General features: G+C 33.3%; 3 protein-coding genes across 4 annotated transcripts; 1 reads left to right on the top strand and 2 right to left on the bottom strand.

Moving 5' to 3' along the window:
- Positions 1–3,065: 3,065 nt before the first annotated feature.
- Positions 3,066–10,564, bottom strand: LOC132747073 (uncharacterized). Of its 2 annotated transcripts, XM_060736380.1 has the most exons (6): positions 9,697–10,554; positions 9,000–9,165; positions 8,385–8,530; positions 7,425–7,648; positions 5,435–5,514; positions 3,067–4,989 (listed from the first exon to the last, which is right to left on the bottom strand). In XM_060736380.1, the coding sequence occupies exons 1-6, from the start codon at positions 9,739–9,741 to the stop codon at positions 4,775–4,777; spliced, it is 876 nt and encodes a 291-aa protein (XP_060592363.1). In that variant the 5' UTR covers positions 9,742–10,554; the 3' UTR covers positions 3,067–4,774. The 2 variants fall into 2 exon arrangements, with proteins under 2 accessions (XP_060592362.1, XP_060592363.1); XM_060736379.1 differs by having other exon boundaries at positions 3,066–4,989; positions 9,000–10,564.
- A 1,473-nt stretch (positions 10,565–12,037) lies between these two features.
- Positions 12,038–18,789, bottom strand: LOC132747074 (uncharacterized). Its single transcript, XM_060736381.1, has 2 exons — positions 18,462–18,789; positions 12,038–12,254 (listed from the first exon to the last, which is right to left on the bottom strand). Exons 1-2 carry the CDS (start codon positions 18,623–18,625, stop codon positions 12,038–12,040), a joined length of 381 nt encoding a protein of 126 aa, XP_060592364.1. The 5' UTR covers positions 18,626–18,789.
- LOC132747071 (uncharacterized) lies at positions 18,743–26,079 on the top strand. The gene is made up of 5 exons (XM_060736375.1): positions 18,743–18,879; positions 23,007–23,220; positions 23,513–23,673; positions 24,174–24,392; positions 24,827–26,079. The coding sequence occupies exons 1-5, from the start codon at positions 18,864–18,866 to the stop codon at positions 25,291–25,293; spliced, it is 1,077 nt and encodes a 358-aa protein (XP_060592358.1). The 5' UTR covers positions 18,743–18,863; the 3' UTR covers positions 25,294–26,079.
- Positions 26,080–26,660: the final 581 nt, after the last annotated feature.

Genomic DNA, 26,660 nt, shown 5'->3' with positions numbered 1-26,660 from the left:
GCCAATAGTATGTCAAATATAGTTAATAAACATAGATGATAGGGACTTACAAGGCAACAATAGAACTAGACAAACTACCTATATGAACTGTGTTTTGTGAAGATATATTGTACGTATTATTATAATGGTATATTAAATGACATAATTATCTTATTTCTGAATTCAAGGAGCCAAAACAAAGATATTTCATTCTTATCAAGATCCATGAACAGCTTGATTAAAACAGAAGAAATAATAATGGCACTGTCGGTAAATATCAACGAATCAAGTAACTTACTGCAGAATAGTATCTTTAATAGTTAACTCATTTATTAAGTCAAAAAACAACAAACTAATTTTATTCTAATAGCTTTGCTTGTATCGTTTAATTTTCCTACCACGTGACGCACTCATAATAATTTTAAGAATTCCATGTCTATCTTTGAAACAAAATAAAATGTGCCCCTATGACACGAGTGCCTCCACACTCCAATGTTTTGTCAATCTACTGACTCTAGGTGTAGGTGCATAAGTACACTTGCTGACGAACATTCCCCGTTGCATAATTACACATGATAACAAACATTCCTATAAAGTTTCATGACTAGGCCACATACTTTATGAGCTATGTGAGACACAAATTGGAAATTTTAACTTAGTCAAGGGCAATAACTCTGACAAAGCAGAATAAATCCACAAGCAAAACACCACAACTTCACATGCTCATCAACATTCCTGTAAAGTTTCATGACTATAAGTCAAACATTTTTTGAACTACGCGCGACACAAGATGAAAATTGTAAAAAAATCTAAGTCAAGAGCCATAACTCTACAAATACTGAATAAATCCACACGCAACAACCAGGTGCGCATCTACACATGCTGACCAAAATTCCTGTAAATTCTCATGACTCTAAGTCAAATATATTTTGAGCTACTTGCTACACAACATGAGAATGGACGGACAGACGGACAAGGGAACATGTTAATGCCCTCATAGTGGGGACACAAAAACATATCTATTTAAGTTTGCATGCATAAGATGACAACTCTGTTGAATTAAAACAACTAGAACATTTATTTTTTACAGTTATTGTTATTTATGGATATTTTAATGACATTACATTAAATTCCGACAAAAATAATTGTAAATCGTAGTCAACTGTCTATAATGAGTACATGAAAATAAACTCAAAACAACAACAACAACAAAACATTTAAGACACATCAAATCAAGCGCTAATGGATAAAATAATAGACTAAAAAGAAAGCCACATATGTGATAAGAATTTAGTCAAACTTCTACAAAACATATTAGAACTACATGAAACTTATTTACAATGTATTTACATGTACATGAAGAACGTGTCCTTGTAAACATAGAATAATATACAAATTGACAATATTTGTTTACTGAATAAACATGAAGAATGTATAATTTATAAACAAATCTAAGAAGTATAACAGATTTTGGGAGAACGGCATATTATACATACACTGTTCTTTAGAAGTGTGATATTTTTAACAAGAGCACCGCAAAGGCTGGGCAATATACCCCGAAATGTAAGTTTGAGTATTAATCAAAAATAATCTTTCAATTAGGGTGGAGACCCAATCAAGAAACTTTCTGAAAAATGTTAAACAGCCTTAGTGGAGGCATATTTTACCATAAGTGCATAAAAACTAAAAGAGGTTTATTAGGCAATGTTATACGCAACATATAAAGGAAAAAAATACATAGTATTTATCCACAAAAAGATAAGGTGTGTTTTCCTATACTTAGGTCTAATTAAAGCAAGTGAATCCTAGGTCAGGGCCAATTATGACCTTTGAGTCATGATTAATGTAACATCTATAGAAACCTACGCCAAATGTCTAAGCTCTGGGTTTTGTAGTTTCACAAAATAAGACTTAAATATGTCTTCCTATAATCAAGTGACTGCGACCGCATTGCGGGCTAATTTTGACCACAGGACAATTATAAAAATCAATTTTGCAGACGTTCACATGGTGCATGCTTAATATCTTAGGCATTGGTGTTGTAGTTGTACAAATATAGACTGAAATGTCTATATAATGTCTCATACAAGATTATATCAACTAAGTGACGCCTGGATTGACCCAAGGGGCATGATAATACAATGTACCAGATTTGTAAGGGCCAGCATGGCAATGCTACGTGTCAAATATCTAAACTCTGGGCATGGTAGATTCAAAAAGAATAAAACTTTTTTTAATTATAAAAAATTGGTTTTTTTTTTTTGTCCTAACTTAAAAAAATAAAAAAAATTGGGTAAATTGGGAACCCTTAAAATTAGGTAAAAACCCGGGGGGCAATGGGGCCCCCCAAATTTTAATTGGCATAAACACAAGAAGAAAGACTAATTACTGGTTATTATGACGTCTACAAAATGATATAACATGCCGAATATCTCAGCTCGGGGCATTAATGTTCACTAAATAAGTCTCAGATGTCTTGTAACACAATGAAACTTAAATATGTTTTCCCATTTAAAGTTAATATAAATCAAGAAGTCCTGGGGCGGGGCAAATTTTGATCACAGGAAGCCCAAACATGTGTTCTGAACACTGTTTCATTATGAGTAATATTTCTGCCAAAGGTTACGATTTATTTCAATTGGTTCAAAAGATACAGAGATGTTACACAATTTTGGAATTGATACAAAATGACTAAGCGTTATATTGGCATTGACCTGAGAAAGGTCAAATCTGCGCTCTGCTCTGCATATTGTCTCATTATGTTTAACATTTCTGCCAAGTAGTTTCATTTCCGTCATCGGTTCAAAAGATACAGACCGGATAGGAAAACTGCAAACAGGCAGACGGATGGACGGAGAGAGATGGACGACCAGGCTCGTAACAATATACGCCGACATTTTTTCGGGCATGTACAGAGGAAGAACTGCATAAAATATAATCGAACATTGAGATATTGTTGACTGTTCTACACATATAGCAACATATAGTTACTGCATCACTTTGACACATGCTATAAACTCTATATATAATATATATATATATATATATATATATATATATATATTATATATATATGCATATATATATATATATATATATAAATGTAAACATTGCCACGTGTGTTTAGCTTCAAACAATAATTAAAATACATCAAAACAAATCACACACACTTATCAATCAAACAAACAGCAGTGTACATAATAAATCTACGAAAGAAAATATGACTCCATCCGAATAATTGTTACATTATTTACATAAAACATTCATTTCATTTTGCCTAAGTTGTTACATTCACCAATATCTCATATCGAATTCTATAAGTTTACGTCATTTTCCGTTTAATATATTTTAATACAGATGCATTACGTTAACATTGGTCATTGCTTCTTTCATAGGATGTGATAAACGTATATTTATAGTCGCTCCAAAAACATACCTCTTTCATCACGAGGCTTATCAGATGTATACAGGTCGCGGAAAATGATGATGTATGCATAATGGTTTGCCGATATTGATAAGAATTTTTAACCTTAGTTTTTTTTCAGATTTGATATGTTTTATAGAGGGCTGTGTCTGGACACTACTGTCTATTTCTAGGCTCATTTGGTGTCTGCGACATTTTCGTTATCACCAATTCTTTTAAAAAATATACTATGCTTTGGGTAGCAGACATTTATTGAAGCCTAGTAAATTCTTCCCGAGTATGTCAATGAATATATCAATCTGTATTCAGGCATAAATCTACCCTAACTTATAGTTCACTTTATCACCCCTATCACATACATGAATATGACATTGTAAACTTTAAAATTGCTACTAAATTATTGTTCAACTACATAACATAATGATAAACATAAAAACAAATCACAAAGTCATAAAAATTAAACAAGCAACATTGTAATGATCAATACTGCGAAGAAAATATGGTCCCATCAGAATTTATATCTAACGATTTCTCACTATGTATAAGAAGTTCCATTCATCAATATTGTACAATATTTTATGTACACCGTAGCGTGACATATAGGGACCAGCTTCCATTGTTTGTCTGTCACTTGTCTGTACTTCTACAAACTATCACTGCAATTTCATCCAAACTTTACAAACTTTACTAGTATCAGTACCAAATCTAGTCGTGCACATCATCAGCATTTACAGTTAAATTATTTTGTCAGAGTTTTGGCTCTTTAATGACTTTTATTTTGAAAGTTTTTCCACTCCTCAAAAACTACTAGCGCAAGAGAAACTTTTCAAAACTTTTCAATCATCCCGTGATACAAATGCTTAATTGGCTGACATCAGGTGACACATGTGATCACTGACTGCTCTTATATAAACATACACTAGATTTTGATACTATCCGTACAAAATATAGAAGCACTAACTTCAGATAGTTTGCTCATTGGTCCTATAAATTCGATATGATTAAAAACACAAAGTACATTTTGGTTCAATGGAGAACAAATCTACAACAATGAAATATACGATTTCGTACTACAATTGTATGAAAGCAAATTTAGAGAATCTGTATATTGCTTGCATATATAGTGATAGTTATGAAAAATAATTCAAAGCAATATTATGTGATAGTTTTCCTTATATTACTGTAATTCTTTTCATATCTCCGTTGTAACAATAATTCTTAGCGCAGTTGAGTAATTTTTGTAGACACTTATTTATTTTTACACGCCACCAGAAACATGACCCTGTAAAGGCGATTATTATCAGATGTATAACGATCACAGAAAATGATAATGTTTGCCATATTGATAAAAACTTGTGCTCGTTGTATTATTTAGGTCATATTGTCCACTATTTTCTGTCTAAGTACAGTTTTTTGATGCTCACTCAGTTGATCATAAGTACTATAGAATCCATTGCTTTGTTCAAGATCAGAAAGTTCCTGTTGCTTTTTCACACAGTAAATATCTGTGTTGTAAAGTGCCTGTTTTGCTTGATTTCTCAATTGTCTTGATCCCGGATCTTTAGTGTACAATATAATGAGACAACCTGGAATAAAGTGAATAATAGCAATTTGATCATATTTATGCCTAAACCGTTTTATTCGAAATAAATTAAATAACGAAAATTTAATCATATTTATGCAAAACGTGTGATGGAAATTTTATTGAATAAAATGACATAACATGCGTTTTGTCAATATTTTTGGTTCAGATTTACTTTTAATTTCAACTGCCTTTTAGATTATGAATTACTATTTCTGGAATAAAGATAATATGTAGTAATGTATAGAAGGATTGTTATGAAATAAAGGGATGATGTAAAATATGAAAATTTAGGAATACTTTGAAATACTTCTCTAGGAATTAAGGAACCTTTCTTTAAAATGAGGAATGTAGTTACTAATGAGTGTTTCAAACTTGTAATGACATTGAGCTCAAATACTTCCAATTCAACAATAAAACTAATTAATTAACAACGAAGATATCTATACCTCCCAGTCTCTTAACAGCATAATACGTAGTTCTATGTAGATCTCCCAAACCTAAACCAGGCTCTTCAATAATCACATGTCTACAACATAAGAAAACATTCATTAAACTAGAAATGTGTCATCATGCCACGGATGCCCCCGCATGCAGCCAAAATTTCAGATGTTATAATATTTAGTTCCAAATTTGTTTGCACAAATTATTTTTTTCATTTGCAGTTCAAAGCCCTTAAAACTTTTCAATGTTAACACAAACCATTTTCATACAATGTTCAAAGCACTGAAATTATTTAGTCTTAACCTTTTTGAAAATAGCATATTCATATTTGTAGCCAAAATAATGGCTACATACATTTCCACAAAAGTATGAGTGCTGAAACTGAAAGTTCAAAAATTTTTCCAACATTCAAGAAAGATAAGTTTGTCCAAAATCATTGAACCACGACCAAATTCAAACTTTCCACAAAAGTATGAGTGCTGAAACTGAAAGTTCAAAATTTTTCCAAACATTGAAGAAAGATAAGTTTGTCCAAAATCATTGAACCACGACCAAATTTCAAACTTAAACTGCTTATTCCTAAGATGTATCTATATTATTTTCAAAGTGAAAGGGACATAACTCTGCCAAAAAAATCATCGAACCATGACCAAATTCCAACTTGACCGACCCATTCCTTTGACATATCCATATGTCAAATTTGAGTTGAATATGTAACACTATTGGGTAGATAATGAACAGAAACTGTAAATTTCATATTATTTTCAAAGTAAAGGGGGCATTACTCTGCCAAAAATCATTGAACCATGACCATATTCGAACTTGGCCTGGGCATTCCAAAAACGTATCCATATGTTTAATTTGAGTTGAATGTGTTGTACTGTTGGGGAGATAATAAATAGAAACTGAAAATTTCATATTATTTCAAAGTGAAAGGGGCATAAACTCTGCAAAAATCATTGAACCACGACCAAATTTGAACTTGACCTGCGCATTCCTTTGATTTATCCATATATCAAGTTTCAGTTGAATATGTTGTAACCGTTGGGGAGATAATGAATGGAAACTGAAAATTTCATATTATTTTCAAAGTGAAAGGGGCATAACTCTGCCAAAAATCATCGAACCATGACCACATTCGAACTTGACCTGTATTTTCTCAAGACATATCCATATGTCAAATTTGAGTTGAATGTGTTGTACCTTTGGGGAGATAATGAACGGAAACTGAAAATTTCATATTATTTTCAAAGTAAAAGGGCATAACTCTGCCAAAAATCATCGAACCATGACCAAATTCGAACTTGACCTGTATTTTCTCATGACATATCCATATGTCAAGTTTGAGTTGAATGTGTTGTATCGTTGGGGAGATAATGAACGGAAACTGAAAATTTCATATTATTTTAAAGTAAAAGGGGCATAACTCTGCCAAAAATCATCGAACCATGACCAAATTCGAACTTGACCTGTATTTTCTCATGACATATCCATATGTCAAATTTGAGTTGAATGTGTGCAACCGTTACTTAGATAATGAACGGAAACTGATGATGACGGAATGACAGAATGACGGAATGACGGAATGACGGAAGGACGGAATGACAGAAGGACGGAATGACGGAAGGACGGAAGGACGGAACAGGGTAACACTATATGCCCCGGCCATTACATGGCGGGGGCATAAATATCACAAAACAACAACAGAACTGTTTCAAATCAATTATACAAATAAGATCTGGTGCAGACATTATCTAAAGTATAATCAAATAATATATACTTTAGCTTTTTAGAAAAAAAAATACAGTAACAATCTAATATACTGAACACATTTAGCTACTGGACAATGTTGGTTACCATTTGCACCAAAAAAATCAACAGGAAGTATACGTTCAACGAATCTGGCTATTTTTGCTTTATCAAATTGATACCGTTTCCTGTAAATATAACTAGATCTCGACATTCACTCTTTATAATATCTAATTATTTCATTACCTTTCAGAAAATTCTGTACACATGAGATAGACCTTACACTTCGGTAATGCTAGAATCTGTTCATGTCTTCTAATCACATGAGATTTTACATCACATTTTGGGATATTCGCGGAATCGAGTAATTCCCTGTGAAATCCTGTACGTGCATCGTCATAGCTAATGATACATACACCCGGCTGAAGGTTTGGACTTTGTGGTATCCGTCGTAGTACATCATTGCTGCCCTATCAAATTAAACAAAATATCCTTTCATTACTACATCTTTATTCCCTTTTTCTTGTTAACAAATTGTATTTTTTTTCTTGGGGAACCTATGTTCATTATGTTTTTCATATGTTTATACTGAGTGTGTTTATTTAAGCGTTACATGCTTAGTGTTTGTTTCAATGTTAATCGACATAATTGATTTTTAGTAAATCTGACTCTCTTTTAAAGGTAGCCAATTTAACATGATTGTTTATAAATGAAAGTGAATTCTGTCCGATTGAAAAAGGTGCACGAAAATTCGTGCAAATACAATCTGCCACACCGTGCACTGCCAAAAGCTTTTAGACCATATAAATATTTTCTATATATAGTTTTATATTTTCAACAAGAACGTACATTATTATCAATTAAATCAATCTATTATTAAATGACTTAATGAATTTATCCGTTTTATATTATTGTATAAGGCAGATACAGTTACTCGTATTGCCTTCAAGTGTCTTCTTACAGACGTGAAAAATAAAGACAGTTCGCCTTAGACAATTTGTTGTTTACCTAGCAAACTATCTTCTTACGTTTGACACTTTTGACAAAAATTCGTACTACATCCATTACTTAGCGACAAATCTCTTTGAAAATGACGGACAAAATTAGATCCAGTTACATCCTTTAAAACCCTTTATTTTCTTTATACAATACGTTTATAAAACCTAAAATTTCCAAAATTATCTGACGGAAAAAATAACTACAAACCATATCTATCCTGTTTTGTTTAGCTGATACTGGTCCGTTAGTATGTACAGGTTCCGTACTGCTTCCACGTTGATATATATTAAATACGGCTACAGCTAGCACACACACCATAACAGTTAAAATCATAAATGCCATCGTGAAACTTCCTGAAACAGTGAGACAATATTTTCTCTATCTAGCTTACTTATTATGAAAGATTGGTTATTTTACTAAAGAGCACGCTCGAGCCTGATAAAATGCAAAAGGGGCACCTGCGGTCATCCTCGTTTAACAAAGCTGGAAACTAGCCATATGAAATTTACTAAGTGGTATAAAATAAAGCAAACTGTATTTTCACGCGAAGAACAAAGTAATGGGAATATCTATTTTCCTATAAATTAATAATTAATGAAAAGTGACATTTTCCTGCAACATTAATGAAAATATATTTTCTTGTCAAGGAAACAAAAATGGAAATGTACATATCTGTAAGGCAGAAAAAAAACAACTGCCTAATATATCTATGGCAACGCCATTTGACAATTGAAATACTTGTGTTATTCTATCACTCATAATCAGGGAAATTATTCACTGTCTTCGACATTAAACAAGAGGTATCATTAATAAAACACATACCTTTATTAAACGTATTCGGTTGTATGACATCAAGCTCTTCTTTAATTTCCTTAATTCTGTCTTTATGTTTCGCATATTCATCCAGAGCCTTTGTCATATTTTTCTGAAGTTCCCAGAACGTTTCATTTATTACTGCTAGCTTTATTTCTCCCTCTTCTACAGACTCCTGTAATTTCCAAATCTTTGAATCATCTGTTTCTTTAGTCATTATTTCAGAATAATTTCTAGACAATTCCTTAACTTGTTCCTGAAGTTGATTCATTTCCTCTGCGTTAGGAATTAATGTCTTAATATTTGAAGCGTCTTTTACAGCATTGTCTATTCTATCCTGATAGTTCTTTAATTGTTCATAAAGTTCCTTACGTTCCTGATCTAGTTTATCTTGAGTTGATTGTAACAACTCTTCAATTTCAACTTTGGTTGATTTAGTTTCTTCAACTATCTTTAAAACTTCAGGTTCAAGTGAATCTTTCACTTTCTTGTCAATATCAACATCAGACAATTCGTTTTGTATTTTTAGTTTTACATCCGCACTAATATCAATTTTACTTAGTTCAACAGACAATGTTTTTTGTACCCTTTTTACAATGTCAGTTTGATCTAATTTACTTTTAATCGCCTTATCAACATTACTGTCAATATCATAGTTTTGATTATAATCAGTTCTATTAAAATGATTTGACTCAGATTCACTTACACGGAGATTGCGATACAGATGTGTAAATAAACAATAATGCGCCATGAGTGACAAAACTACAACCACAATAAGTATCCCAAGTTGCCACCTGAAAAAGAAGAACAGTTTAACCTAAGTTCACTTCTATACAAATGGTTGGTTTCTATAACAACTACATGTATATAAATACATGGCACAAGACTATACTAAACTAATTAAGTTGAAGCTATAAGAAGGAAATCAATTAATGTGTAATATGTTACAAATATTCTGCGACAAATGATGAATTAAGCAATATTGACACGATTTAATGGAATAAATTTAATAAGTGAGCTATTCTGATGATGTGTAACGATCATGTAAAGTTGCAGGAACGACAAGCCCTTTTAATTGTGTAACGTTGTTTTTCAAAAATCTCGCTTGATTGACTAAAGTTTTGTTTCGAAAAACTCACTTGATTGTGCCCCACAATACCCGCTTAATTGTGTAAAATAATGAAAACCAGAATCCCTAAAGAACGCCCAAAACGACGAAATTGAAAATGTTGCGAGCTCGGTTTGATTGAGCCTGTTCATGGTTACCGTCCACGTCCTCTAGCACCGGTTTAAGCAGAAATCAACATTTCAATATGAAAATGGTAAAATTTTGAATTTAGAAGCGTACGAAGATGTTTTCATACGACGATTATCAAGGACCTTACAATAATATACTTTCGAGCCATTTCATGAAAAGCAGTGTATGGTACCCAAGTAAAAGAATGCGTGTGTCCTAAAATAGAACGCAAGGGGCGAAAGTTAACAAAATGGAATTCTAAATAGGGAACTGGGGTTATGAATCATGGATATCACAGATAAGACGCCAATAGACAAATTAAACAAGAAATGTCGAACGACACAGATCCCCCCCCCCCTTTTCTAGGCCTTTGACTCACATTTTTGGTAATTTTTTTATAGAAACTTGGGTACATAGAAGTGTTCAATTATGGGGAAAAAACAATAATGAAGACTTTGTGATAAATAGTAATCAAGTAATGGAAAATTTTAAGGCCCCCCGAAACCTTAGCCTTTAAAACTGGCCCCTATCTATAGTTTGACCAATTATAAAAATATGAAACTTTTGAATTTGTAACCAGATAATGGCGGAAAAATTTAAATTTTTAAGCCCCTGTGACCTTGCCTTTTGACTAGTCCCCCAAATCGGGGTCTTCCACTAGTTAAATAAATCAATATCTTAAATAGTAAACTGTTGATAAATACTTTTTAAGAAAATCGGGGAAACCCATTGACATTATGGCCCCAGGGGCCCTTTCCCTTTATTTTGCCAAAAAATAAAAGGGAAAATTACTTTATGACCATCACTTGTAAAAAATGGGAAAGATTTTGTTTTTTTAAAATAATTGCGGAAACCCTGTGGTTTCCAAGGCAGACCGCAGCGCAGCCCGGCAGACAGAACCACCGACAAGACAGACAGACCGACCGACATTAGCAAAACAATATACTCCCTCTTCTTCTTCGAAAAAAGCAGGAAACATATCCACAGGGAGATTCAACAATATTAAGTTATAAATATTGGAACCACCCATCTAGAAAAAGATCAAATAGAAGGAAGTAAACACACCATAAACACGCACACACAACAATAATGTCGTGCTGAACGATCCTCAGTAATTGAAAAAAAAACGTTCGAGTGTGTTACTTTCTGTTCCACAGAGCCTGCTTGATAATGTTAAGTTTTTTCCCATAAGTCTACTTGATTATTTTAAGTTGTGTTCCTCGGTTCCCGAATGATTGTGTAAAATTGTGTTCTACAATTCTGCTAAATTGTTGTGTTCAACAACTCCCACTTGAGTGTGTAAGTTGTGGTTCGCAATGTCCGCTAGAGTGTGTACGCAGACGCTCACTTGATTGTGTAAAATTTGTGCCCCCAAAGGTTGCGGTTTTTTTAAAAGTTTTTTTTCCCATACTCCCCCAAAATTGTTAAAATTGATTTCCCGCATTCTTTTTGTTTGCGAAAATTTGTATTCTCCGCCCCCATTGTGTAAAAGTTGTTTCCCAATGGTCCCTTGTTTTCTTTTTAAACCCCCAATAGTGCATAAAATTTAGAAATTTTCATACAAAACCAAACTAAGTTTTGTACAGCTTTTTCCACGAATTTTTAGATGTGGACAGTGTATTCAAAAAGTATTCAGGTTGTTCAATTTGTTTTCCCTTTAGCCGTGTTAATAAAATTTTTGTAATTAAAAAAAAGTGTATAAGCCCCCGATTAGCAAACACTTTTTTTTTTCCCTACTAAAAAATCAAAAAAAGCGGAGGTAAAAATGTAAAAAACCCCTAAAAAAAATTAAATACCAAAAAAAAATTTATTACAAAAATTGGTGGTAAAAATTCATTTGCTGTGATTGTTGAGAAACTGTCTTTTTTACCGATTTGTTTCTGTCTTCATTCTCATCTCTTTCTTCAGTTGGACGTCGTACACGTTCACGTACACGTTCACCCGGTTTACCTTTTACTTGAGAATCATTATTCTTTGATGATCTGGCTTTATTTCGCTCTCTCACAATCCTCTGGTATAGCTCCTCTCTAAACAAGCAATTATCATAGTATTGCAAGCAATCCACAAGTCCCCTACCGGTTAGAACCCCAGCAACATTCTGATGGGCCATTATGGCCATTCAATTTTACCAGTGAATGAATGACATGAATGAAGTTAAATCTTTTGAGTTCAAAGTTTGTCTATATCACAGTAATGTGTTAAGTTTCCCTGCCTAGTATGGAAATTATGTTTATACAACCTTGTCATATTATTACGATGTGGGATTTTAAAGTAAATCCTCTATAAGGAATGAAGAAGTTGGAGTGAAAAATACCAATTTCTCGAAAAAAATCTAAGTTCAAGGGGGAGATAATTCTGGAAATAGTCTTGCTAGAGTATTTAACCATCTAAAACTGTTGAGTGATAATAAGAAACATATATATGAAGTTTGAAGTAGATACATTAGGAAATAAAGATGTTATTTAAAAAAGACAACATTTTTTTTTCATTAAAATTCTAAGTTCAAGGGAGGTAATACTGATAATTTTTGTGCGAGAGTTGTAAACCTTGTCACATATGATGTGGTTGATGACTAGAAACTTATATTTAAAGTTTGAAGTAAACACCTTAAGAAATAAAGAACTTATAGTGAAAAACCTGAAAAATTTAAATCAGAAATCTTTAAATTCAGGCTATTTGTTGCCATAGCAACCAGAATTTTCAGCATAGGAAGACAAGAAAAAGATTTGCATAATCACCAGACTGCCATCTACCCATATTTCAAGTTTCATAAGAATAATTTCAGTACTTTTTGAGTTATCACTGGATTTAGTTTATGTGTTAAATTTGCCATATTTTCAGACTATTTGTTGCCATAGCAACCAGAATTTTTAACACTGGAAGAAAAAACAAGAGGGCCATGATGGCCCTGAGGTCGCTCACCTGTAAATAGGCCCCCAGAGCGGGGCCAGTTTTAACCCCAGGGCTTTTATTTGAACAAACTTGAGAGACACCCATAAGAAGATGTTACATGATGTTAAGTTTTTACTACACACACATAATGAAAAACAATGATCTGCCGCCCCCCACCCCCCACCCGGCAGGGCCAATTTTAACCCAAGGGCTTTTATTTGAACAAACATGGTAGACACCCATAAGAAGATGTTTCATGCTAAACATCTAAGCTGTAGCTCATTGGGTTTTTTAAAAGAAACTCATTGGGTTTTTTAAAAGAAGATTTTTTTTTAAGTTTTTACTATACACATATAGTTATAAACAATGACACCCCCGGGGCGGTGCCAATTTTGATCCCAGGGCTTTTATCTGAACAAACTTTGTAGACACTCACTAGAAGATGTTTCATGCTTAATATCTAAACTCTAGCTATTTAGGTTTTTCAAAGAAGATTGTTTAAGTTATTGTAATACACATATAAGGAAAATCAATGACTCTTTGAGTTCTTTAAAAGAAGATTTATTAAGTTTTTACTATGTGCATATAGGGAAATTCAATGACCCCTGGGGCGGGGCCAATTTTGACCCCAGGGCTTTTATTTAAACAAACTTGGTAGACACTCATTAGAAGATGTTTCATGCTAAATATCTTAGCTACAGCTCTTTTGGTTCTTTAAAAGAAGATTTTTAAAGTTTTTACTATATGCATATCGAGAAAATCAATGACCCCCTGGGGCGGGGCCAATTTTGACCCCAGGGCTTTTATTTGAACAAACTTGGTAGACACTCATAAGAAGAGTTTTCATGCTAAATATCTAAGCTCTAGCTCTTTTGGTTCTTTAAAAGAAGATTTTTAAAGTTTTTACTATATGCATATAGGGAAAATCAATGACCCCTGGGGCGGGCCAATTTTGACCCCAGGGCTTTTATTTGAACAAACTTTGTAGACACTCACTAGAAGATGTTTCATGCCAAATAGCTAAGCTCTAGCCCTTTGGGTTTTTTAATAGAAGATATTTAAAGCTTTTTCTTTTGATTGCCATGGCAACCAGAGTTCTGCATGGAATTAAACTTTTTTAAAGGTGACCACCAAAGGAACATTCCTGTGAAGTTTGGATGAAATTGACTTAGTGGTTTATGAGGAGATGTCATTTAAAGTAAAAGTTTACGGACGGACGGACGGACGGACGACGGACGGACGCCGGACGAAAAGCGATAACAAAAGCTCACCCTGTCACTTTGTGACAGGTGAGCTAAAAAGGGGTGCATAATCTCCATACTGCCATTTATACTTATATCAAGTTTCAAAAAAATATTTTGAGAACTTTTTGCGTTATCGCGGGATCCAGTTTTGTGGACGGACGGACTGGCGGACAGACAGAAGGCCGGAGGGTAAACCTAAAGTCCCCTCCGGTTAAACCGGTAGGGGGCTAATAAAACATGACCATAATAACTTCATATCTTGTTTTAACTTTAAAACGTTTCCGAGTTCCTTCATTTTCAATTATAAATACATACGCAAAGAAGGTAAACTAGTGAACAGAATTTTCCTAACCTTCACATGTATCTGAGTTTGTAAAACTTAGTGTTAAGACAGTTTGCCACTTCGGATATTAATGAGCCGCGTCACGACAAAACCAACATAGTGGGTTTGCGACCCGCATCCGCGCAGTCTGATCAGGATCAATGCTGTTCGCTTACATACCCTATAACAATATAGAGAAACTGATAGCTAACAGCATGGATCCAGATAAGACTGCGCGGATGCACAGACTGGTCTGTATCCATGCTGGTCGCAAACGCACTATGTTAGTTTTGTCGTGACGCGGCTCATTTATTGAAATATTGAGATAAGTCACATAAGCATTCTAAAAGACGTTCATTCAACTAATGTTTTTACAATGTACTTGCAGGGGTTAGTTAGAAATATAATTTTGTTTTAAAAAAATGCATGTCTTTTACTAAAACATACGAATAAATGCTAATGTATCTTAAAGTACTTTAAATACAAAAAATGCAGTGAAGCATTTCCCTGATCTGTCGTGGGTTCACTGGAGCTGATCCATGGGTATCCAATTTATGGCAGTAATGACGCGTTGGCGAGGCTTTAAAGGGGATCGGGTTCCCATCGGCACATATTTCAAAAGTATTTCAAATATTTATAATAACAATAGAAATGTAACACTTGGATAATCGTATAAAATATCACTCAAAAACGAATGTTTTAAGTGATTCTGTATTAAACATTAAAACAATTATATAAGAGATAACAATATTTCGTCCCAGTTAAAAAGTGTACGTAGCACTAAGGCCTGAGCATTATACAGTGACCGATTAGCCAGCCTTCGGCTTCGGTCTGTTACACGGGAGGTCGCTATAATGCTACAAGGTCCGATGTTCTGTTTGCTGTCTTATCGGATCATATATCTAACACTAACAAACAACATTAATATACATTTCTTTCTTGATTTGTTCTTATATCTGATACGATCAGTGTAATTATTTATTTATAAATATAGAATCTAGTTCGATTGTGTAGGAAACTATAAGCTTAAAAATCCTGTAACTCAATTTTCTATGGTATTATATCATAAAGATCATGCTCAAATGAAGATTTATCAATATTAAAAAATGAGTCCCAAAAAGCATTATTTTTAAAGATAGTATCGAATTTAACATTTTATGTTAATAAAGTGAGGTTATTAGAAATTTATTTCTATAAAGTCTTTAATACGAAATGAATGCATAAATTTTATTGATTGCATATAATGTGGACAATTATTTAATTTCACCCATGAAATATGGTGCTATATCAGTCAAATATATTTCATATTTTTTAAAAATAAATATGAAATATAAATATGAAAGTGGGCGGAGTCAAAACTCATATTTATTTTACGGAACTTCTTTCGCCGTTTTGTTTGAAAAAACTGATAAATACAAAACAACTTTTTCTTGAATTTTGTTTGTAAAACTATCTAGAATAATAGAAAATGGTCCAACTAAGGAAAATAATCCGAACGCCAATATCTTTAATTCAGTAATTAACGCTGTACAGACGTTTAAAGAGTTGTTTACATGACGTCACAATGTAGCGCCAAACAGCGCGTGCTTACGCATAAATTACTGCGCGCTGTACAATTGCAGTTGGTAGCAAGCAAGGGGTTTCGTTACCATTTTCTTTGATAATGAAATTAAATAAAAAGGTTATTTTTTCGTTTTTCGTGAAATATGGTGTATATTTTCACTCAACATGATAAAAAATGCCACATATTTTCACGAGCCGGTTTATCATGTTTCGTGAAAATATATTCCATATTTCACGCAAACGAAAAAATATCCTCTTAATATTTGCAGTACATATTTAACATATTCTTCGATGTTAGAACATTATAAAAGTTCACTTAAATGTGGTTACAACATACAGGACCTTATATTAATAATTAAAATTGCTTGATAAATAATAAAATAATAAATAATAATTTAATTGCTTTAGTGAGAAAAAAGAAAGATTATAACATTCATGATCATAATTATGGTATATTTTTTTCAATCTTAATATTACAGAAAACCAAAGAACTTTAAGCGTTTGCACAAACTTATCAATTCAGCTTATTTCCATTTCCAAAGTCTTTAAAATCTACATCAAATACCTTTCATACTCCATCTAGCTTTGTTTTCATTTTAGACTCTAAAAGTGGCAATGTTCTGTTAGAATGATGAAAAAAAATTAAGATGGCGTTCAAGAAATAAAGAGGTCATTATACATAGCCGAGAATAATACAATCTATTGCTCTAAAGCTAAATAAAACTCAGTTGACGCCTCGTCCAATATAGTTTAAACAGATGTGAACTTGTCCAATAGAATTCCGTACAGTACTCAATAATGTATTGGGATCTTTTTAAAACATAGTTGCTTTTTTCTAAATTTATATACTCAGCGTGCCTAAACTATTTTTGGTATATAATGTAAATTTTAACATTCATTTACATTTATTGTAAACATAAAAGAACATGGCCTGAGAAAATGTAACGTGTCAATATACAATATTTATTATATTATGTTTTGAATATTTTCATTCATATAACTAATTTTGGGGTTGTTAAGAGTTCAGGGGTGTGGGTATGAGTTACTAATGCATTGTAATGGCTGGAACACCTTGCTAAATACCGTATTCCCGTATATACCGGACAAGACGCTTTAATGAGCTAAACCCATCTCTTGACGCCTATTTATTTATGTTAATGAATGAAAAAAGTAAGGAAATGCGATAATTTCCTACTTTCAAAGTTTGTGATCCTGACTTCTAAGAGGTACTCACTGTAGTGAGTTCATATAAATACATACTGTAATCGTTATACATTAACTGATAAAAAAATGTAACTGCCGAGAAGGTAAACACAATCATGTACTTCCAAGTAACTATTAATTTGCCGACCAATGAAAACACTCCAATTGGTTTTTCCTTCGTAATCGTACATGTATAGACAGGTTAATTTTGTCGCTTTTTAGTGAACGAAATGCCATTGTGTAAATTGAATGAAGTCACCCAAACTCCTCACAGCGGTTACGTCACGCTTTGCTACTGTTACTGTACTGATCAGGGGAAGTAACCGCTGCGGGGAGTTTGGAAGTCATCCCGCTTAATTATGATGACCGTACATTGGCACAATTCTGAACTCGTCCAACGTTTGTTCATACATTTACACGGGTCGTTATGGTTTTAACCCATTGGGAAAAATAGACACACCCAAACATTTCAATGGTCATTTTAATAAATATTTTAATCACAAACGGATGATAACAGATAATAACTAAACACAGTCAGCCACATAAACAGTTAAGTTTCATCCCTCTTTTCATATTATTTAGGGGTTCTTTCAGTAGGATTTATATGGAAAAAAATCACGTCCAATATTTTTCTGAAGAATGCAACATAATTATTTAAGAAATTCAACGCTCGAGATGATGTACATAAATAATTTGCATTCTGTCGTCTTACTTACCTTTGCTATTTATATAATGATTGACGTAACTCAAATATGAAATGTTAAAATTACACTTAATTAACAAACCACTATAGGTATATAAACTGTATATTATATAAATTCAATCATAAATAAATACTGTAGATCTATATAAAAAAAAAACATTTTTCAGGGGAGGTAAATGCAGTAACAAATTAAGGTAATGAGTAATTTAAGTTACTCCCCTTACATCACAAATTTTTCTGAAGTGGAATAACGTTAAATCTAAAATGATATAACAATGCAAATAAATAACGTTACAAATTTACTTACTCTGGATTTTCTTCATCAGCGCTAAACTCTCCAACTTGAATTGTCGGTCCGTCTGTGCTTTCAAATACCGGATCAACTTTCGGTTCCCCTTTAGAACTTCGGTCACGCGTATTAGACCTGTCCTTTTCCTTCCCCCGACTGCCCGGAAGAGCTGCCCGACTCATTCTTAAATATTATAGCTCAAACTCGTCTGCTAAACCCTCTTAAGTCCATTAAACGCTACATGTATACCATGTGCAATTTATAACAGCTTAAAATAGATCATTTCCCAGAAGCCTAAACCGAAAGTAGGAATTTTTGTGAAAATTACTGCGCGAATCATTTTAAAGTTGACGTGTCTTTAACATCGGAGTACAAATAAACACATCTCGGTAGAACAAGTGCAGTAATCTTTGATTCACCATGGCTTCAGCTTCAGGTAAATTTACTTTTATAGATATTATTTGTCTTAATTTTGTTTATTTGTAGATTATAATGTTTGTAATCTTAAATGTGAACAAATATTGCGCACTGGTTTTGACGATGTTACTGCGCGAGTTAAAGTAGTTCAATTATGCCGAATGAAATTATCAACTACTTAATCGTTGTATTAATTGGTTAAGAAACAGGTACATTTACATTATTAAAAAAAAAGGTTCTTTTTCATATTTTTATATGAATCATAATTTCACCCACTACCAGACTTACCTACCAGACTACCGTTGACCTTCATGTATGTATACATACATGTAGTTATACAGTGGCGGACTTGGTTTGATAGCACTAAATGTATATTTAGCCTCTCACTGAGTTGTTGTAAATGTAAACAATGTCATGAAAATGTGGAAAAAAGACTGGTATATTTTAAGCAGGAACGTGTGTTTATGTTATACTTACCTGATTTTAGTCAATTCATGCTCGTTTTGTTGTGATAAGCGTAAGTCGAACACGATAACGTTTGTAAACATTAATCGGTCTATCGTATCGATTTATTCAGGGAATAGACATATACACACGCCCGTTTAACTCACAACGAGTGAAAAATGTCCATCGGTTAAAATGTTGTGAGCAACTTCCGTTCCTCGTTGTGAGCACCCATCTTTGACGTGTGACACGATAAACAAGGTGACTTTTTCATAATTTTTGAAGATTACAGACATTTATGTAAAAATATCGGAATGCAGTTAGCTAGCTATGTGTTTTCCGAGTATGCACATGTAAAGATATTGTCTGTTGGTGGACAATTTGATGGAAATACCGTGCGACGCAGTCACTCGGGGTAGCTGGAAAACTGGAGACAACTTCTCTTTGGACCTAATTTAACATTGAAAACGTCGATTCTGGTGACGTTTTGTGCATTCTTACCTAAAACAGATGCCCACAAGTCATCAGCGTAAATTATTATCTGAAAGTCTTCGTAGAAACGAAGATATACTCTATTTTGCTTTAATCCTCGTTGTGAGCACCATAACCTCGTTGTGAGCAAGACAAGCGCAGTGCTTGTCTGGTTTTAATATGTAATTCAAATGGCAAGAATACAATTTTCAATCTACCAAAAGCAATCAAAACGTTTTTGTACAAAAGTTTTTCTTTGCAATAGTTCTTCTTTTTCTTTTTAAAAGTTTTTTTGAAAATTATTCTTCATATTCACAAGTCATCAGATTAACAGAAGAACTAATCAGTGTAGGTAAATCAGGTATTTTGTTTCGTATACTCTAGTTTGGCTCGAGTGAACATCACGGGGGTTTATGAATATTTCAACAATTTAACAGTCTGTGTGATACACACATACATGTGTTTATCCTGAGCTGAAGACTGACCAAGTTATGTAAAACAAGAACTATCACGGTAAGTTGACAATGCCCCTGAAGTGGTGCTTTGTCCTTTGATTTATAGACCAGATAGATTATTTGTTTTGGGACAATTAGATCTTCAATGTGAAGGTAATTCAATGTCAAGGTGAAATACATATAGGTCAGTTGGAAGGTCTTGTCCAAAGGGGCAGTGTGTCCAAATATGAATTAAATCAACTTACTTATAAAGAAGTGATGACCAATCTTAAAGTTTTTGGATGTTCTAGAAGGTCATTCACGGTACAAGATTAAAAAATACAGATCAGTTTGAAGATCTTGCCTAAAGGGGTGTTGTTTCAAAATATGAGTAGAATCCGTTTACTAATAAGGAAGTTTTTACCAATTTTTAAGTATTTGGACAATTTGACCTTCAAGGTGAAGGTCATTCAGGGGTCAAGTTCAAATAAAATAGGATAGTTAAAAGGCCTTGTCCAAAGATGTGTTGTGCCTAAACATTATGCCAGGACATTATGGCCAATCTTAAATGTTTTTGGACAATTTGACCTTCAAGGTAAAGGCCATTCAGGGGTCAAGGTAAACAAATACAGGTCCGTAGGAAGGTGCTAAGGGATGTTGTGTTCAAATATGAATCAAATCCGTTTTCTAATAAGGAAGTTAAGGCCAATGTAAAAGTTTTCGGACAGATTGACGGACGTACTAACTTTTGATATTTATGAGGCAAATCAGCTCATAAACACCACCTGGACCAACGTCCATTAGCAAAATTAGCTCAAAAAATAGCTCTTAATTTGAATTTTATGAGTTTTTGTTCTTTATTTTACTACGGAATGAAGCTCATAAATATCATATATTTGCTCGGACTGACAGACGAACAGTTCAAAACTAATATGCCTCCCTTTGGGGTATGCACACGTCAAGTGCAAAGAAATGCTGCTGTGCAAAAACGTTTTAATTGCTGTGGTATATTGAAAATTATATTTTCACCATCTGAATAACATATTAAAACCATACACGCACTGCGCTTGTCTTGCTCACAACGAGGTTATGGTGCTCACAACGAGGATTAAAGCAAAAAGGGTATATCTTGGTTTCTATGAAGACTTTCAGATAATAATTTACGCTGATGACTTGTGGGCATCTGTTTTAGGTAAGAATGCACAATACCTCACCAGAATCGACGTTTTCAATGTTAAATTAGGTCCAAAGAGAAGTTGTCTCCAGTTTTCCAGCTACCCCGAGTGACTGCGTCGCACGGTATTTCCATCAAATTGTCCACCAACAGACAATATCTTTACATGTGCATACTCGGAAAACACATCGCTAGCTAACTGCATTCCGATATTTTTACATAAATGTCTGCAATCTTCAAAAATTATGAAAAAGTCACCTTGTTTATCGTGTCACACGTCAAAGATGGGTGCTCACAACGAGGAACGGAAGTTGCTCACAACATTTTTACCGATGGACATTTTTCACTCGTTGTGAGTTAAACGGGCGTGTATACACATACAATGTTATCACATATATCAACTTGCATATATATATAAAAACACACACATAAATGCAACAAAAATAATTATAAGATTAATTAAAGAGTATGTTCTATGTAACCCTAGGATTGCCCATTAAGCTAAAAGCTTATTTCCAAAGGGGTCGTTCTTGAAAGTACTTTAATTATTACATTTTGCATTTTATTACATTATAAAAGAATAAAGGTAGACATGATAGATATAGACACGATAATCCTAGTAGCGTAGTGGTGAGATAAGATGAATATATAGGGTGTCCGAGTTCAAATCTACAATTGTGCACATTTTTAAGCATGATTTTTCCTTTCAGAGTATATCAATGAATAGTGCGTCATGTAACTTACATTTCCTCTTTCATAACGCTTTGCACAACTTAAAGTTAAACTCACTTATTTAAACTTATGACAAAGGTTTTGATATTCAATTGTCATTTAACAGATTGAGTAGTATTATCAATTTTCAAGTGGAACAAAAACCTTAAAAACAAATAATAATAATAATCTAATGATAATAATAATAATAAAAATAATACAAAATAATACAAAATTTCTTTTCCAGGATTTGAACTAGGTTCTCTACACTCACAGATCGAACACGACGATGCTAAAACGCAAAAAAAAATGAGTGAAAAATTAGGTGGAAAAAAATTTAGGCGATAAATACTAACTAGTATGCTTTTACAAAAGAATTTATCGACACCCCTTTATGTCAATATAATTTATTGATGTAAACAGATAATGAAAGGAACACAAATTCAACCTGTATGTGTATTAATTACTGATTTACACAGGCTTGTTTTACTGTAACAATATAAATATTCTCACAATGATGTACATGTACAAGTCAACGGACGTATTCTTTATAGACATATGAGAAAGGGGGGGGGGGTATGAGAAAGGTGGGTGGGTGGGGGGGGGGGGCTGTTACTGCTATTTAAAGTAAACAAGACAGGGTGTCCGTTGGGATGTAAATTAAGTAATATAATGTCATAGAAGCAATTAAGTGTGATGAGATTGATGTCAGTACTTATCAATCAAGCTTCCTTTATACATTACCTAAACGATCGCCCTAATATGAAAAAAACGTGCTTTTAACCAATCAGATCGCTGCACTCGAAACTGAACGTATAAAATAACCGTTATCATAGAGAACGACTTACAGACGCCAAATACAAAGTCATACGTTTGATGCAAGTAATATCTACATGAATTTATTTCTGTCAGATTCACTCGACCTAGAAAATGCGTCATTGTTGGACGAGATTGTTGAGCTGTTGGATATGGGCCGAGATGCCGAGGTGATAATGCTGATTGGGCAGAGCGGGGCTGGTAAAAGTGCGATGCTCAATACCATCCACAGGGTGTTAACTGGAGAAAATTACACCCTGACAAAACAAGGAAGCGGCCATGCGCAATCTGTTACTCTTGACCTTGGAAGGTTTGTGTAAAAATACCTATTGTATTTAAAAATAATTGGTTTTAAGATTTTTATATCTAAAGAAGATATATTTAAGTTTGATTTTCATTAAATGACTTAATATTTAAGAAGACAAAAAGGCGGCGACCGGGGCTGAGTAGTAATTGTCGTTGAGGTCAAACAACTTGACCCTTACCGCTGTGGGTTCGAACCCCTCTCATGGGTGAGGTAAAACATTTGCGGTAAACATTATATTAAATGAATCCCAATTATTAAAATGTCATTTAAAGTTTTAAATTGAAAATTTATATAGATATGACAACTGTGGTGTTGACCTGAAGACTATCCGAGATGATTCACGGAGAGAAAAGATTGCTGAAGTTGTACACAAACTGCCACATATAGTTGATTGTGCTGGCCTGGGAGATGAAGACTCGCCAGAGTTACGTGAAATATTAGAACGTCTTGTAGGAGGTACATATACATTTATTTATATAAATAATGTGTTGTATTACACCTTACAAAGATCTCTTATCTTTGTTTTTTAACAATTTCTTTGTTCCCATGAAACGACTAAAGAAAATGTTTGTTTTATTAGATACAAATATCCAAGGCATGTAATGTAATCAGGGCGCATATACTGTTCTCAGTGCATCCCTACTGTCCTATAGGCATATTTACTGTTTTCTAGGCGATTATCATGTACCTTAGGCGTTTTTACTGTATCGACGGCACATTTCATGTACATGTACTTCTTGCACAACTACCTTACTTATTACGCATCTATTGTACTTGAATCTATTCTGTACCTGTGACACTCCTGATGATCTCATAACGAAAATTCTGGGTGTATCTATTCAGTATACCATCAATTGTTCTCGAAACAAATCACAGTACTAAAAGTAGGTCCTTACACATTATACAAGTTCTGTAATTAGGATTTTACCGATTTGTTTTTCACGACTTTTTTATAGGTTTTATACCAAAAGGTACAAACATTGAAGCGTTGCAGTCCAAACAGAAAGAATTCGGTGTGGGATGTCTGTCGAAACTATATCCAAAGTCGAACCCTGCTGACACGGTGACAAAGGTTGTATTTATACAAAGCTGTAGAACTGCCATACCAAGAAACTTGATAAATTGTTTGAACCAAGTCCTCAAAATAACAGACCCTACATATTTGAAAAGAAAATGTGAGTTAATTGATACTATTTTTACTCTCACTTAATGTCATTTATAAGTACATTTCACATTAAACCATATTAAGAACAGTTCCTTGGTATTTTAATGACAAGAGTGTTATTTCCAAAATACAAACTACAGAAGGGTTAACTTGAAATCTTACACTAATGATATTAGCGGATGTTTTAAAGGGGTATAAAGTCTGTGTTCATAATCAATTTGTTGTGAATGTTCTACTTTATATTATATACCTTACCATCTTATATAATTATATTCATATTCAAAAACTTGCTGTTTCTTTGTTTTTAATTTTGTTGTTGTTATTGTTCAAAAGTTAACCACAACCATGCTTATATCCTTATAATATAGATATACGTGTAAACAATATTATATTTCTACTTCAAACAAGCATTCAAATAATCGCATGAAATATGATCTACTTCAGATACCGCAGAACTGTTTCTACTGATATCAAAGTTCGACTTGGTTCGTGACCCGTCTGTTCATATCTCAACCGGAAGTGACGAAGAAAGTATGACACTTGAAGAATTCGTCAAGGAGGAAAACGAACTGGCTCCCGAGTTTAATATTGTAGGAGCATTGGAAGCTAACCGCATTCGTTGGGCAAGTTATACTGACAAGATTCAAGGCAGAAATAAATACATAGAGAATATTGCTCTCAAGTTCCTTAGGCGAATGGTTCAACCTGGAACCCCGAAGACAGACACGACTGAACCCGTCGTCGGTACAATGAAGACTTTTGAACTGTACATGTTTAGATTATCGAACCAGATCAAGCAGTTCTTCTTACAAGACATGCAGTTAAATATAACACCGGCTTGGTTTGTTACCGCTGTTGTGTTTGTAGTGGTTATTGCAGTACTATACAAACTACTGATGTCAAGTGTTTAAAGTGGATAAGTCAAGAAACCTTCTGCTAACTTCGGATCACTTCGTCATTTTCCGTATCTAACAAGTGAAAAATAAAACATGTACTTTGATATGCTCCTGGTCAAGTGAATTGTCATTCGTTACAGAAAGTTACATTTTTTTGCGATTTTTCGTGAAACAATTACATATATTTGACATCAAAGGAAAAAAGTTTTCACACAGAATTATGTCAATCATTTGTTGTTAATTTAAAGAATACTTATAACCGTCTTTTGATTGTAGTTTTTAAAATAAAAGCCTTCATAGAATGAACTGACAGTATGCGCCTGATCCATTTAATTTTGCTTCCTAATTGATGAACAACATCGAACGCAATAAGAAACTAGATTATTTGTCAATATAGATTTCTTGCGCTTTTGTTCATTGTCCCAGACTTGTCCTTATAGACAACAGGTTTGCCTGTAATCTTCGTTAAAATTGAAAATATGGTAAACAAAACTGCTGGTTGTTATAGTAATTCATAATGTATTTAACTTAATACATTTAAGATATTTATGTAATTTCATTTGATTCTTTATATTTACATATTTAATATATTAATTATAGATGCTTTTGTACGTTTATATCTATGTATATTTCTGTTGAATTATTATCAAGTTATTACGCTTACTTATGCGAACACGTGCATTTTGAATTCAAAATGTAAAGTTTAGGCATATATGACCAACAATGGTTGCTTTGGTGATGTTATTGTATATATGTGGCTTAATATCAGTGTAGATCTTTATATACATATATAATACTGTACATTTGTAACGTCGCTTTTCATTGGATAATCCTGACATTTTATATAGTTTTATTATTCACGGCTGCTGTCAATTTATGAAGAAATCACTTATTTTCTCTAAAAAGAATTTGCTTGCTGCATTATAAATTGGATTTAAATATTTTTAACAGGTTACTTACACTGTAAAAACGGGCGTTTAAGTTTTAAACACATTTCGAAACACTTTTCCTGTTACACTTTGGAAACACTATAGAATGGAACACGTCACATGTTCACGAATAAACGCACAAGTGTTCCTGTTTTACACGCTTCCTGGTGTTTCAAACTGAAACATGTGACATGTTTCATAGCAGAACACTTATAATGTTACAGTTTGGGAACACCTGAACATGTACAGTAAACACGTTTGGTGTTTCAAACTGGAACTTGCAACATGTTTCAGAACCCACGTGTGCTGCTTTCAAAGCGTTCCTGATAAACATGTCACATATTTCAATTTCAAATGCATTACGTGTTTACTGTATATGTTCAGGTAAGATCAAAACAACTAAGGAAATACATGTACAGCCTATTGTAACTACAAAAAATGCTAATGGAAGTA

Source organism: Ruditapes philippinarum, unplaced genomic scaffold (genome assembly GCF_026571515.1).
Source record: "Ruditapes philippinarum isolate M1 unplaced genomic scaffold, ASM2657151v2 ctg7802_1_1_1_1, whole genome shotgun sequence".
In the NCBI taxonomy this organism is placed as follows: Eukaryota; Metazoa; Mollusca; class Bivalvia; order Venerida; family Veneridae; genus Ruditapes; species Ruditapes philippinarum.
This window is presented reverse-complemented; position numbering and strand designations above follow the sequence as displayed.

Bases quoted from the DNA above. Each gene is read 5' to 3' on its own strand.
- LOC132747073 (XM_060736379.1), bottom strand. From the start codon at position 9,741: ATGGCGCATTATTGTTTATTTACACATCTGTATCGCAATCTCCGTGTA. The intron at 8,531-8,999 runs GTATGTGTTTTA...TCACTGTTTCAG, and splicing joins ACCGAATACGTTTAATAAAG to GAAGTTTCACGATGGCATTT. The intron at 5,515-7,424 runs GTAATGAAATAA...CTTATGTTGTAG, and splicing joins TGTACAGAATTTTCTGAAAG to ACATGTGATTATTGAAGAGC.
- LOC132747071 (XM_060736375.1), top strand. The intron at 23,221-23,512 runs GTTTGTGTAAAA...AAATTTATATAG, and splicing joins GTTACTCTTGACCTTGGAAG to ATATGACAACTGTGGTGTTG. The intron at 24,393-24,826 runs GTGAGTTAATTG...GATCTACTTCAG, and splicing joins TACATATTTGAAAAGAAAAT to ATACCGCAGAACTGTTTCTA.
- LOC132747074 (XM_060736381.1), bottom strand. From the start codon at position 18,625: ATGAGTCGGGCAGCTCTTCCGGGCAGTCGGGGGAAGGAAAAGGACAGG. The intron at 12,255-18,461 runs GTAAGTAAATTT...TTGCTTGTTTAG, and splicing joins GCTGATGAAGAAAATCCAGA to AGAGGAGCTATACCAGAGGA.